General features: G+C 32.7%; 1 protein-coding gene across 3 annotated transcripts in view; it reads right to left on the bottom strand.

Moving 5' to 3' along the window:
• Positions 1 to 14,549, bottom strand: part of LOC150096745 (uncharacterized) — a 178,141-nt gene that overhangs the window by 29,978 nt on the left and 133,614 nt on the right. For all 3 annotated transcript variants that reach the window (XR_016549812.1, XM_090408294.1, XM_090408296.1), the window contains one exon: positions 13,150 to 13,317. Coding sequence is in view for 2 of the 3 variants with exons in the window: in XM_090408294.1 (XP_090264420.1) it covers positions 13,150 to 13,317 (168 nt within the window). In the remaining variant the exon portion in view is untranslated. The remainder of the gene's footprint in view (positions 1 to 13,149; positions 13,318 to 14,549) is intronic.

Genomic DNA, 14,549 nt, shown 5'->3' with positions numbered 1-14,549 from the left:
CTTTATAATCATATCTTTAGAGAAAAAAAAACAGGTATCAAGATTTAATTAAATAATCAAGGACAGAATTATTCTGCTTTGTGTTAATGCAGTAAGTCACCTCATCAAGTTAGGACTGATTTAGCATTCTGCAAACTGTAATGCATTAAGGAAAAAGAACAATTAATCAGTGATAAACAACAGCAATTCCTCCACTCATGTGGGTGCTTTTGACATTTCCAGGACATTTGATAAGGTCTGAAATAGAGGCTTCCTTATCAAGATACCATCAATTAGGACCAGCTTCCTCTCTAATTGTTCAATGCATGTTATGATAGTTAGTTTCCTCTTCTTGGATTTTTCTATCAAGCAGGGTATTCCCAGAGTACTGAGCTTTCACTCACATTCTTCTTCCTATATGTTAATGACCTTCCTTCACCAACATCAAATCCTATCCTTTGTTTTGCTAATAATGAGAGTAAACTTTTCTCTTCTTCTGTATTCAACAAACCTTGAAGTGCTTAATTAATTCAAACTTCAAGATGTTCCATAACAAATGTTTTAAACACCGATCTCTTTATCATTCTCTAATAGGATGAGAATAGCCTGAACACTGCCAAAATGCAATCCTGCCTTATTTCTTGTAAGAAAGATCTCACTTCACCCTATTCCACCTCCTTAATTTTTAAAATATTCAGCTCTCCAATCAAGGCAAGACAAGAATGGAGATTTCTTTTTTATGATGACTTATAACTTTAGCCTTTCCTAGCACAAACACAAAATATCCATAGGGTCTTCATATGCCATAAAAATGTACAGTTCTCTTCCATTCAAGCTACTTCTTGCCTGTACAACTTCTGACACAGTAAAAATGACATGCACTGCCAAATTAGCATGAGTGCAGGTATAGTAATTAATAGAGCAGTTTCACCTACATTGCTGCAGATGAAGCTCATTCTTCCCCAAGTTTTTCTTCTACAATTTTTCTTAGGATCTTTGCAAAGATATCTAAAACAGTCAACAGTTATTCAGTTTAGTCAAGGAATCTTACAGACTTCCACTGGATTTATTTAAAAGTATAACACTATCCGCATAAAGTAAAGAGCTCAGATTAACATCACCGATTTTGATATCAGGTTTAATACACTTTCCTTCATAATGTGATCCATATTGATAATAACAGTGGAGATTATGTCCGCCCTTATCATACCCCAATATAGAAGCTTTCCTCTTCGCACCTTCTCATAAGCCTTTTACAGATCGACAAACCTTCAATACAAATCCTTACCAGCTAATAAATTCATATGCAATAAGACAGAAATTTGCCAAAATAATAAAACTAGCATTATTCAAGATACTTCAAAAGAATTTTATCTTATGGATCTGGTTAGACTGGTAATATATTTTTTTTTATTTAAAATTTTTTTAATGCATTTCCTATCCACAAAAGGTTGTAAACCTATGGTACATCAGTATCATGGGTGAGCTAAGGATTTTTTTATTATTTTAATTTTTTAGTATTTTTTAATTTACTTTTACATACACAGTCAAACATGGAACTTTTTTCAAGACACTTCAGGTCTCCAATAAGTGGGGAGGTGGTCTAATATAGGATGATGAAATTATCTCCCATCTAAAGACAATAACAAACATCTTTGTCCACGCCAAGATCATAGCTTATTAGTTCTAGAGCAGGAATATATAACCTGGCCAACCAGGCTGACAAAGTAATCAAGGACTAGAGATCTGACTACAGTTACATGAGTTCTGAGAAAAGCTCAGAGAGGAGAATAGATAGCATCAAAGGCAGAATCATATTAAACATGAAGATGTTAGAAAGAAAGATGCCAACAACATAAAACAAGAACTTAAACAAAAAGGGAGAAGTAAAATTAGCAAATTAGGCATCTGACACCAGGATGACATGAAGAAGAGACATCTTATATTTCAGTCTTATAAGTAATGCAGTTTACAGTACTTATAAGACTGAAATATAAGATTTGGCAATATATTAGAGATCAGATAAATAAGAGATAAACTTGGAAGAAAACTGTGATAAGAAGTTAGTAAACGTGTAAACTTCATTATATAGTTCTAATGTAGTATCCCGTACAACACTTGAGTGTGCACATATCAAAAAATGATGAATTACAAATTACTGGAATAGAGGTCTCATATTACCCAGCCGTAAAAAACTGAAATGAAACTGAATATGAGAATTATGGAAAAATTTCCTTACTGAGAGTTCCAAGCAAATTATGAAACATTCCTGAGAAGAGGCTTAGATAAATTGTTGAAGAAGAACTTAATGAAGTACAAGCTGGATTCAGACTACAGAGTTGTCATCAAGAAATCACAGGAAAATAACACATACTGGTATTTAAGGTTTGTAGCTTTGGAAAAACATATAGAGCAATGTATAGCCAACAAAGAAATAGTTAAGTCAGCAATACAAAATGTTATATTCAGGCAATGACAATCAAGGAAAAGAAGGAGTAGCCATAGTATTCAACACAAAATACGAGGCTAATCTTCTTGAATGGCAGGCAGTCTCAAGTAGAGTAATGTGGACAAATATGAGAATGGGGAACTGGACAATGAGACTTATTTGTGCCTATGGTCCCACAGACGGTTCTACTAAGGTAGAAGTGGAGGAATTTTTTGAGGCTTTAGAAAAAGCAACTGACACAATGAAAAATGAAAAGTTGGTCCTTGTTGGGGATCTAAATAGCAGAGTAGGAAATGATTGTCAGACATACAAAAATATTTTGGGAAAATTTGGAGAAAAGAGCAAAGCTAATAATAATGGCAAATATCTGTTGGATTTCTGCTCAGGACATGGACTGGTCATTACTAACACCATGTTCCAACATAAAAATGTGCACAAATTCACATGGAGAGAAGAGGCTAGGAATAAGAAAAGTCTCATTGACTATGTTATTGTTGATAGTGATGTTTTCTCCCTGGTGCAGGACACCAGAGTGTACAGAGGATTTGAAATTGGAAGTGATCACTATTTAGTCTTGAGCAAGATAAAATTGAATTTCATATTGAAAAGAATAACATGTAAGAAAGTTTTAAAGCGAATAAAAGTTGAGCAGCTCTCAGATGTGAACTGTCGACTAAAATACACAAAGATTATTCAAGAAAAAATGAAAGAGTTTGAGAACAGGAATCAAACCTTGGAGATTCAGTGGCAAGCCTTGAAGAAATCCCCGATTGATTCAGCTAGAGAGGCATGTGGTGAAGTTGTCTGCAAGGATAGAAAAATTAGAACTCCGTGGTGGACACAGGAAGTTAAACAGGCAGTGAAGGAAAAGAAGAAAGCATATCAAAAGTTCCTGGCAAATAAGTCAGCTTGTGCTCTTAGAGAATACAGAGACAAATGCGAGAATGCTAAACACGGTGTAAAACTAGCTAAACAAAAGTCATGGGAGGACTTTGGCAAGAATATAGAAAATAAATATCAAGAAGATGGCAAATTATTCTGGAGGTTATTGAAAAAGCTTACGAATGGAGGAAAGAGTGCTGTAAAAGGAGATAGAGATGATAAAGGTGAAGAAGAAAAAGATATCCTTGAAGTATGGAGTAATTACTTTGAAAAACTGTTAAATGAAACAAGCAGTGATGACAGCACAGTGGTAAAAATACACTGACCAGGCATGCAGTCAGGAATACATATCCATACTTGAAATAGAAAAAGCCATCAAAGGCTTGAAATGTGGAAAGGCAGCAGGAGTAGATGATATTCGATCAGAAATGCTGAAATATGGTGGTATAAGAGTATTACAGTGGCTGCACTGCATAGTTCAGAAAGCCTGAACAGAGGGACGAATTCCCGATGATTGGAGTAGAGCTCTCATAGTACCCATATATAAAAAGGGAAATAAAACTGAATGTGAGAATTACAGAGGTATTTCTCTACTGAGTGTTCCTGGCAAGATCTATGCAAGTATACTTGAGAAACGGTTGAGAAGAATTGTGGAAGAAAAGCTTGGTGAAGAACAAGCTGGATTCAGGCCAAATAGAGGCTGTCAGGATCAGATCTTCACTTTACGACAAATAGTCGAGAAAGCATGGGAATATAACAAAGATCTGTATTTAAGTTTTGTCGATCTGGAAAAGGCATATGACAAGGTGCCAAGAGAGAAGCTATTCAATATGCTGCAGTTATATGGTGTGAATGGGGCATTATCCCAAGCAATACTTAGTCTTTATTTGAGTTGTAAGTCAGCAGTCAGAATTGAAGGAAGTACAGGAAGATGGTTTAATGTTAAATCTGGTGTGAGACAAGGATGTACATTATCCCCTCTGTTATTCATTATCTATATGGATCACATTATGAAGGAAAGTGGTATTAAACATGATATCAAAATTGGAGATGTTAATGTCAGCTCTTTGCTTTATGCGGATGATGTTATACTTCTAAATAAATCTGCTACAAGTCTGCAAGATTCTCTGACTAAATTGAATAGCTGTTGTAATAGATATGGTATGAAGGTCAGCAATAAAAAGACAAAGACAATGAAAATAGGCAGAATCATTGAAAATGTCAACTGTGTTGTGAATGGAGAACCTGTGGAACAAGTAAAACATTTCAGCTATTTAGGCACGATTTTTACTGAAGATGGTAAATTCAATATAGAAATAGACAACAGAATCAGCAAAGCTGGTATGGTGGGAAGTCAATTGAATAAATTCATATGGAATAAGAGAGAAATTAGTCAGAACACTAAATTAGCTGTATACAAGACAGTGTTCAAACCAGTTTTAACTTATGGATCTGAGAGCTGGGTCAGAAGTAAAACACTTGACCAAAGACTAGAGACCACAGATATGAGAGTCCTGAGAAAGATTATAGGCGTGAACAGATGGCATCAATGGCAATATCATATTAAAACGAGGACATTAGGAAAGAACTTGACATTGTCAGCATCCAGGAATGCGTTAGCAGAGCTAATCTCAGGTGGTATGGTCACTTAAATAGAATGGGCGAGGAAAGATTAGCAAAACAAGTGTTCTCTGCCAGGGTGGCAGCAAAACGACCCAGAGGAAGGCCAAGATATAGGTGGATTGATACGATACAAAGTGCTTTAGACGATAGAAATATAAGATCTGATAATGTTGGAGTCTTGACAAGTAACAGACTGATTTGGAGGAAAATTGTAGATAGGAAATTAATAATGATGTAATTTTTTTCATGTAGTACTATCATATCCTGTACACCCCTTGAGGGTACATGGCAGGAATTTGATGATGATGAGATAATTCCCAAACAGCTAATAATAAATTGCACAAATTAAGACCAGTCCTAGATCATTTTAATAGTGTAATGTGAAATAGCTACACACCAGACAGAAACTTATGTATAGATGAGTCAATGGTGTTGTGGCATGGTAGACTGGCGTTTCGGCAATACATAAAAAACAAAAAACATAAATATGGCGTGAAATTCTATGATCTATGCAAATCGAATGGATTGGTGATAAAAATAAAAATTTATACAGGAAAATCTGAATCCTCTTTAGCGAAAATGGGTCACACATATGATATTGTATTCCACTTGATGGAAGAATATTTAGACAGGGGATATGTATTGCATATGGACAATTTTTATAATTCGGTAGCTCTGACGGAATTTCTTACCGACAGAAAAACTTATGTGTGTGGAACTGAGAAATAATAGGAAAAACAATCCACTACATGTTATTCAGAAGAAACTAAAAAAAGGGGAATTTGTCTGGCAAAGAAGAGGTCCTGTTGTAGTCAGCAAATGGAAGGATAAGAGGTAAGTTCTTTCCATTTCAAATATGCACAAATTTGAAATGGTTGAAGCGCAAAATCGGAATAGTAAATTTCAATTAAAACCAAATAACGTTAGGAATTATAATTCGGGTATGTCAGGCACCTCTGATCAAATGCTTTCTTACTATTCCACCTTACGAAAGACAATTGGATGGCCAAAGAAATTGGCAATACGCATTTTTTTGAGGTATACATTCAAAATGCACATAAATTTTATAACGATTACTGGAAATGCAATGATTGCATTAAAATTTAGAGATCAATTTATCTCAGCTTTTATTGGAATGGATGAACTTACAACATCAGAGAATACCAGGAGGAAATGGGATTTCCATTATTAGGAAATTTTACCACCAACAGAAAAAAAGGATCCCCTGACAAATCCATCCTGTATGTGTGTACACAAAACAAACAACGACGCGAAACACAGTTATTATTGTCCTGTCTGCCAGGAAAAATCACCATTGTGCTTGGAAAATTGTTTTAAAATGTACCATTCTTAATTTGAATAAATTGTTTTTTATTTTAATTGATTTTATTTGTTTTTAAATTGATTTTACAAATTACATGTTATACTATGAATTAACTCGCGCTTGGCATAGGAGATTGGTAATCGACATACGAGTATATTCATAGTTGGCTTCTGAGGCACATATATAATATATTATATTTTAGTTGAAATTATTTCCCTTCTACCAAGCCCCCAGACGTGCTCTCCACTTTATTCAGAATTCAAGGGTTCAAATTAACATAATTATACTCAGAATATAATTATACGCTAGGGTCTTTGGCACCCACATGCAATTTCTATCTAAGCGCCCCTGTAATGATCTGGGAGTGTGTGGTTCTTTTACGATAATAAAAATTATAATTATTTGAAATTTCTTAAATAAATTTTGACAGAACAGCCATACGTTTGTTCACTAAATGTAAAGAACTTGGGGTGTTGGCTAGGCAGGATAATTGTTTAAAACCAGAATATTCAAAAAATTCTCAAAAGTTAAAGCAAATTTTGATAAAGCCACTTCACTTTAATCGTTGAATATAATGATACAGGGATTATAGCCTTCTCACCGACCCAAATCACTAACAAAATTAAAATGAATTTTAATTAAAGTTAAAATTTATTTGAACTAAAGTTTAAAAAATTCTTGCATTTTACAAGTAACTAAATTCTTAATAACTTCTAAAAATTTTTTACTAATTTTTATAAGTGGAACTATCTTTTAGGAAAATAAAAGAAACTCAAGATAGATGAGAAAATAAGAAAAGAATTTAGAAATAATTAGAACATTTAATATAAGTATTCAAAAAATGATATCTTTACAGAACAACAGAAAATAAATTAAATTACATAAATATACTTGAAATTTTTTTTTATTAAAATTTCAAGGTTTTTGATTTCATATTCACAATATTAGAAATAATGGTCTTAACATCTAATTCTGCACATACATCATTATCAATAGCTATTAACGCCAAAACTAACAAGCCTTTTTTGTGACATACATATTCTTAAATAGGTTATAATCAATTTTTGGAAAAGGAACGTTCACCACTCGCTACACTAACAGGTAAGGTTAATAGTATTCATGAAGCAATTGAAAAGTTAGGGAAAGATAAATTATTGGACACAATAAAATTAAGAATATTGAAAGGGCTTTTGAATATTTAAATTATCCTTCCGAAAAATATCCCGGAAAGCACATAACTTGTCATATAGTTCTATTGCATTTACGTCTTCATTATCGTAGTCCTTGAAGAGAATCTCTAAATCGTCACAATTTTTTCGTAAATCTTCGTTATTAATTTGTAGTAATCTATACAAGAAATTGAAATTATCATAATATGTTTTTAGTTGTTCAAAATGTTCTATTAACAAACATTGTAACGTCTAGAAGTGTATAAAACACATTCACTCTAAATTTATCTTCTGGCGATTGTGGGGTTTCGTCATGATGCTTATTTTTGTCACGAGTCCATTTAGCACATAATGTTTGTGCTTCATGCTGTTTCTTTATTAAAATTTTCATTATTTAAAATTTCAAAAAGTGCACCATAAATTTCTCCTAACTGATATCGTAAAGGGCAGATTGCATTAATTTTACTTTCCCATCACGTTTCTGATGGCTGTTTCAATGTTAATTTTTTTATGAACTTTAAAAGGATTGCCCAACGTTTGTAAGAGAATGAAAAGAAATTTTATATTTCTTGAATAATTGCAAAGAAACTACTTGTATCTGCATTCACTTTGGCTGCATCGTTAATGATTAAATTTAGAGTATAAGCAGCACATGGCACGTAAAACGCTCGAGGATTTTTGTTCAAAAGCAAATAATGGAGCCCATATTTTTTCCCTTTCGTATTTGCCCCATTGTCATACCCTTGACCTTACGTCTTCAATGGGAATGTTTCATTTTTCCCAGTTGTTCCATTATTGTTGCACATAAACCACGTCTTGTGTAATCTGATATATCTGCAAAACCTACAAAGTTTTCCCTGATCTTGACAATTCCACTGTCACAGGAAACAAAGCGAATAATAATGGTCATTTGTTCTGTTTTACTTGCATCAGGTGTACAGTCTCAAATTATGGAATAATATTTAGATTTTCGAACTTATAATAAAATTGTATCCCTGATTGCATTACTTAAAGTTTCCAATATATCATTTTGACTGACTTTACTCAAATAGTGTACCCTACTGCATTCGTTGTATGGCCCTTTCAACATGATTTTCCATAATGGGATCAAACATAGCAAACAGTTCGACTAATTTTAAAAAACAGACCGTTACTCCTTTCATATAATTTATCAGATGATCTGCGAAAAGCTAAATTTCGACTACCAAGGAATTTTATAATTTCAATCAAGCGTTCTAAAACACTCTTCCAATGTTTCTTTTCCATTTCATACATGCTTTGAGTCTGGAAATCAATAGTTTTGTTTTTTTAAATTTTTATCAAGTTCCTTCCATTTAAAGAAATTTTTCATATGAGTTAAACTAGTCTGATGTCTATGTAAAGTTGTACTTGCATTTCTCTTACCGTTATAACCTTCTACAAGACTCAGTTGATTTAGTAGGCGCAAAAAGTTTGCAACAAAAGCAAAAAAAGAATTTAAAGTTTTGGAATAAATGAGCCATGTTCTTGGCCAGAGCTCCCGGTTTCCATTTTTCTATTATAATACGTGTCGCCAAATTTGCGACCATATGTATCTCTGGAATATATTATATTTTTCTTTTGAACAGGCCCCATTTCAATTAAAACAACTCGTAATTTTTCATCAATATTTCCCCATTCATCTGGATCTTCTAAATTTACAGAGACTAACAATGTTAGTTTCGTGGTCAACTACACGTGTAGTTGACTAAATCCTAACTATTTTTCACTTAAATCATGTTCAATTATCTTGTTCAATAGTTGCAATAGTACTTTCATGCAAACTGGATGATGTGCACGGTTCTTCAACTCTGATTTTTGATGTATCGAGTTGGTTACAATCTGCATCGGAATATTTTAATATTCTGTTTCTGCATCAGAATATTTTAATGTTTCTTAATATCTGCTTCTTTCGCAGCATGACGCTTATGATTTTGTGCACCAAATAACTTTTTTTTAAATTTTTGATTCCATTTCTATTTTATACCCACAAGAAATTATTACACAACACGACACAGAGACGAAATAATAGTCAGCACTGTGCTACTGTCAGTAGCCTACTGAGATGTGTACCATATGACTGGTTAACTAGCAACAAATGTTTGGTACGAAAATTTGTTTCTGTGCATAAAAACCGTTCATTGTTTCACTTTAGATAGATTGCAGTAGTCACTACATTCTGCAGGCAAGCATTTAGCCTGCTCTAGCTGCAAATTGTAAACAGTCGGCTGATCAAAGAGGCTGCAATATACATTTTTTTAAAATTTTTATTCAGTGTATCCGGCCCTATTTATTTTAATATTGATCATTCTAAGAATTTTTTGTTTTTATGATAAAAATTTTGTTTCTTAAAAATTAACTTATGAACCGCACCCTGGCGGTGGCGCTCGCATGCACGCTTCTGCCGGCCCTGATTATACTAAAGGTTAACTTGCGTTTAGCATAGGAGGTAGGTAAATCGACATAAAAGTATACTCGTAGTTGGCAGCGAACGTGTTAACTGAAATTTTCATAGGCTTATTGCCTGAAGATACATTTTAATTTGTGAATGCTGATCTTTAATCCACAATCACTAAATACCTTAGAAACTCAGTCTACTAATTGTTGTAACTGATGTTCATTCTCTGCTATTAGGTCAATGTCATCGGCAAATCTGAGATCGATTTTTTTCTTCTCACTAAACGTAATTTCAGTACACTGTTTTCCAAGCCTAAGTTTATTATATATTAAAGATTAAAATTCCAAATATAGATTAAAAAGTATCAGTGAAACTATGGAGCCTTGATGCACATCATTTCATATTGAATGGCTGGCTTGCTATAGCTGTCATTGATTTCTAGTAACATTTCTCAGAAACTGTAAAGAGTTTTTATTAGGCATACTATTTTATTATCTGTTCTGTACTGATTCAGTATTCTCCACAATGAATCATGCCACACCAAATCTAAGACCTTCTTTTATCTACAAAAATATTGCAAAATAGTATTATATTATGATCAATATATTTTTCTCCAATTAGATGTGTTGTAAATAAGTGATCTGTTGTACCTTTATTTTTACAATCCTGCTGGTTCTCTGACAGCATACTTTCTATTTTCCTCTCGATACTAGACTTTTTAGGAAAATTTTGCTTGAATGACTGATTAAACTGAAAGTTTTGTAACCACTACATTTTGTACTATTCCCAATTTTTTTTGGGAATGGGAATCAGAACAGAGGTGCACCAATCTTTAGGCATTCAATGTGGAACAATCATTCACTGTTCTACACATCTTGATAAATTTTAAGCAGGACTTCTATAATAGGTTCTCCCCTGTTTTCAGTAGTTCTGAAGTTATTCCATCTATGCTTGGTGATTCTCATTTTCCCAAAAAATTAATTGCTGCTTCTACTTCTCTTAAAATAGGGAAGTCTCCTTCATCCAATGTCATTTATATTATGTCTTTTAAGGTTTTGATTATTAAGGTTACTGTCTTCTGAGAAAAGGTTAGCTGAGTGATCATGCCAATGCTTCAAGATTTCATTCAGGATTCCAGTCAAAAGCCTGCTATTTTCATCCTCAATTGACTAGTTAGTATTAGTGAAGGATTTTATTAATCTACTTCTCGTTTGGAAAACACTTCTAGGGTTGTTTCTTTGTAGTTCCTCTTCAGTCTTACCATACTCATTCAGAATCCAGCTGGTTTTAGCTGTTTAATTTTATTTAGTTCTTTATATTTTTCCCTGCTATCATTATCCTTGTTTATACTGGATTTTAAGGTTATCTTTTGATCACTTATTATTATTCTGCATTCTATTTTTTCTGATATTCCCCTAATGTATAGTGTGGAATTTTTGTAATCTTTTTTACCTTTCATGGCATTATTATGGAGAATCTTGTGAACTTTTTTTTTTTTTTTTTTCTTGTTGGCATTCTTTATAAAGGTTTGGCTAACAATTTCTTACTCATTCTTTAGTGCCTTCTCATTGGAGCAAATTATTAGGACTCTGCATTTAAGTGCTGATGACCACTAGTTTTTGTGCTGAACAGTGGTACTAATCTTTGTGTGTATAGATTTTTAGTAGACCATAAAGGAATGTTCAGACATTCCTTTATTGGTCGACTGGAAGATTGGTAGAGCCTCTGCTATTAATAACTCATACAAAAAGTTAAGCAAGTTTGAGCGAGGTTAGTAGTTGGAAGGGAATCGATCATTCAATCCTGTTGGCACACTGCTCCCTCAATGAATCTTTGGGCTCCTAGGAGGTGTCACATAACAAGTGTTCATCTTTATTACTGAATTAAAATTAAATTTTTACAAAAATGCCACAGCATAGGGGATTGTAAAATATTGTAATCCAGGGTTTGCTTATCATGTGAAAATTTTCTATCTAATGCGAGCTGCTTCTAAAATTGCTTTGGACAATAGTTTGTATTCATTTTCAATACTTCTGAATTATTCTAGGAAGGTATTCAAGAATTAATGTGGGATTTATATTGTTCTCTGATATAAGGTGATTCCAACTTTACCTTTTATTTGCTTTAATTTTAGATTCAATGCAGCAATGACCACATTGTGGTCACTGCCTCAGTGGTGACCACAATTTGGTCAACTTGTTGACACTACTATGATAATCTCTGAGAAATGCATATATTCAAGATTCCATAAGCAGGGGTCGGCAACCGGCGGCCTGCATGCGGCCCAAATGCATGCATTTTTGTCGGCCCATAAAAGGTTGACCATACTTACCTGTATGTTGAATTATTTAAACAATACATTTTATAATAAGAATAATAAATTAAATTAATTTAATTAATAAATTAAAAATAATTTTATACCTATACTTATTGATATCGCTGTGCAACTTCTGCGAGTCAACCTTGTGAGTCATCATGAGGGGATAACAAAGGCAACTTCATCCGATGACAACAGAGATTTTGGTGCACATTAAAGAACACATTTTCGTTAAAAAATATCCAAAAATTTTATCAATGCTTGCCAAAAAAGCAGGGAGATACATATTGTGATGCATAATCTATATTACTTTGTTTTTACGTGATAATTTTTTATCGAGTTTCATTTTCATGCATGTTTCATATCTCGCACTTTAAATATTTCTGTGTTTTTTAAGACTGATATAATAAAAATTGATAACTCAAATATTTTTTTCACTTACTATTTTCACTTAATTAAATGCTTGCGGCCTGATTATTAAAAATAAAAGTTGAATGTGGCCTGCGAGTCTGAAAAGGTTGCCGACCGCTGATCTAAAGTAATTTCCACATACTTGTCCTTTGACTGTCAGTGAGTGTCCAAAACTCATATCAGTATGTTATTGTATTCTCTATAATCACTCTAGTGAGTATAGAGTGTATCCACACTAAGGTATGATTTTTAATTTCAAAGTTATCCTTTAGTTCCAAGATATTTTTAAGTTTATGTTTTTTTTGTTTTAGAATGATTCCATAAGTAAATGACCAAACCCTGGTGACTTTTCACTATATTTGCAAAGAGTGAAGTATAATAATTATTTTCATTCTTGTTCATTCAGTGTTTGGATTCATGTTTTTCATAGATTGTTTAGATTTGAACATTATTCAATATCTATGATATTTTTTTTTTTTTTTCCTCCATTCAGGTTTGACATGGCAATAGATATTGATTTCTGAGAGTGTGTATTTCACTGTATGCTAATAAATACAAAAAAAGGTATGCATTTCTTACTTCAGTGAATTGTTGACCATATTTCTTCAAAATATCCATTAATATAGATATCACAGTAGGCTCGTCATCATCATCAGAAATATCTTCAGAGTTCTGATCAACCATTTTGAACTTTGATTCTTTAAAGTCATCTTGAATAGCTAAATCAGTGCATACATATTTTTGAGCCTAAATATGAAATTCAAAACAATTAAAGCATACTGCAGAAAGAGTTATAATTAAGCATGTAATTATAGCCAAGAAAAATAATCTTCATATTATTTTATTAACATTTCTTCTATCAAATATTTTATTCTCTTCTTGATGAAGAAACTTCAAATATAAATAATTTATATTAAAAATCTTTATTTGAAAAAAAATTACAAAAACATAATTTAAAAATATGTACACCAAACACAGCTATATATAATCTAACTTCAGGTGCTGGCCTGATTGGCTGTGATTAGCATATCCACACTCCAAGAGGCTGCAAGTTCATATCTCTCCATGGGTACTGATGTTTGTGATTGTCCTTAGGTAAGAGATAAATTTCATCACATGATGTGAGACCACCACTCCACTTACTGGAAACCTGAAGTGACTTGAAAAAGTTCCTGTTTGATCTCGACAGTAAAGTTTCCAGATTTAGTTTAAAAAAAAAAAAAAAAAATGCAAACATAAAATTAACAAAAACAGAAAAAAATTATTAGTTTACAAGCTTTCATGGGTGGAAGTGACATTAAAAAGGTAATCAACATATTACAAAAAAGGAGGAGGTGGGAAATTTTATTATAAGCAGGAAGTGTTATACCAAATATCAGTATAAAATTTTATGGTATTTTCTTTTCAATTTACATTATGGATTTCCTTTAGATGGTTTAATACTGTATGTTCAAAATTCATAAATAAATAATCTTCATACAAAGACAGACTGAAAAGTAATACCAGCTTGGAATGAATAAAACTAGAAACAATTAAATTTTATTTACAGATATCTGGGAATTACTAGTAACTTATACTCTCAGTCCTACGTATCTATTTTGATTTTAGATACATTTTACTAATGTTAAACACTGATACTGAACATATTTTGTAAAATTGAAGTTATAACTTCTTAACTAATCTTTAATGTCTTTTAAATCCTCATCAAATTGATGTTCTTGTAGATCTCTTTCTTCTTCATCATCAAATTCCTGACATGTAACCTCAAGGGGGGGGGGTGTACAGGATATGATAGTACTATGAAAAATTTACATCATTACTAACTTCCTATCTACAATTTTCCTCCAAATCAGTCTGTTACCTGTAAACTTCAACATTGTCAGATCTTATATTTCTATCTTCTAAGGCACTTTTTATTGTATCAATCCAACTATATCTTGGACTTCCTCTGGGTCTTCTTCCTGCCAAACTGGCAGAGA

The sequence above is a fragment of the Typopeltis vanoorti genome, chromosome 18, assembly GCF_054136105.1.
Source record: "Typopeltis vanoorti isolate ZY-2024b chromosome 18, IOZ_Tvanoo_1.0, whole genome shotgun sequence".
NCBI classification, from domain to species: Eukaryota; Metazoa; Arthropoda; class Arachnida; order Uropygi; family Thelyphonidae; genus Typopeltis; species Typopeltis vanoorti.
Note: the sequence above shows the minus strand (reverse complement) of the source record. Positions and strands in the feature narration are given on the sequence as shown.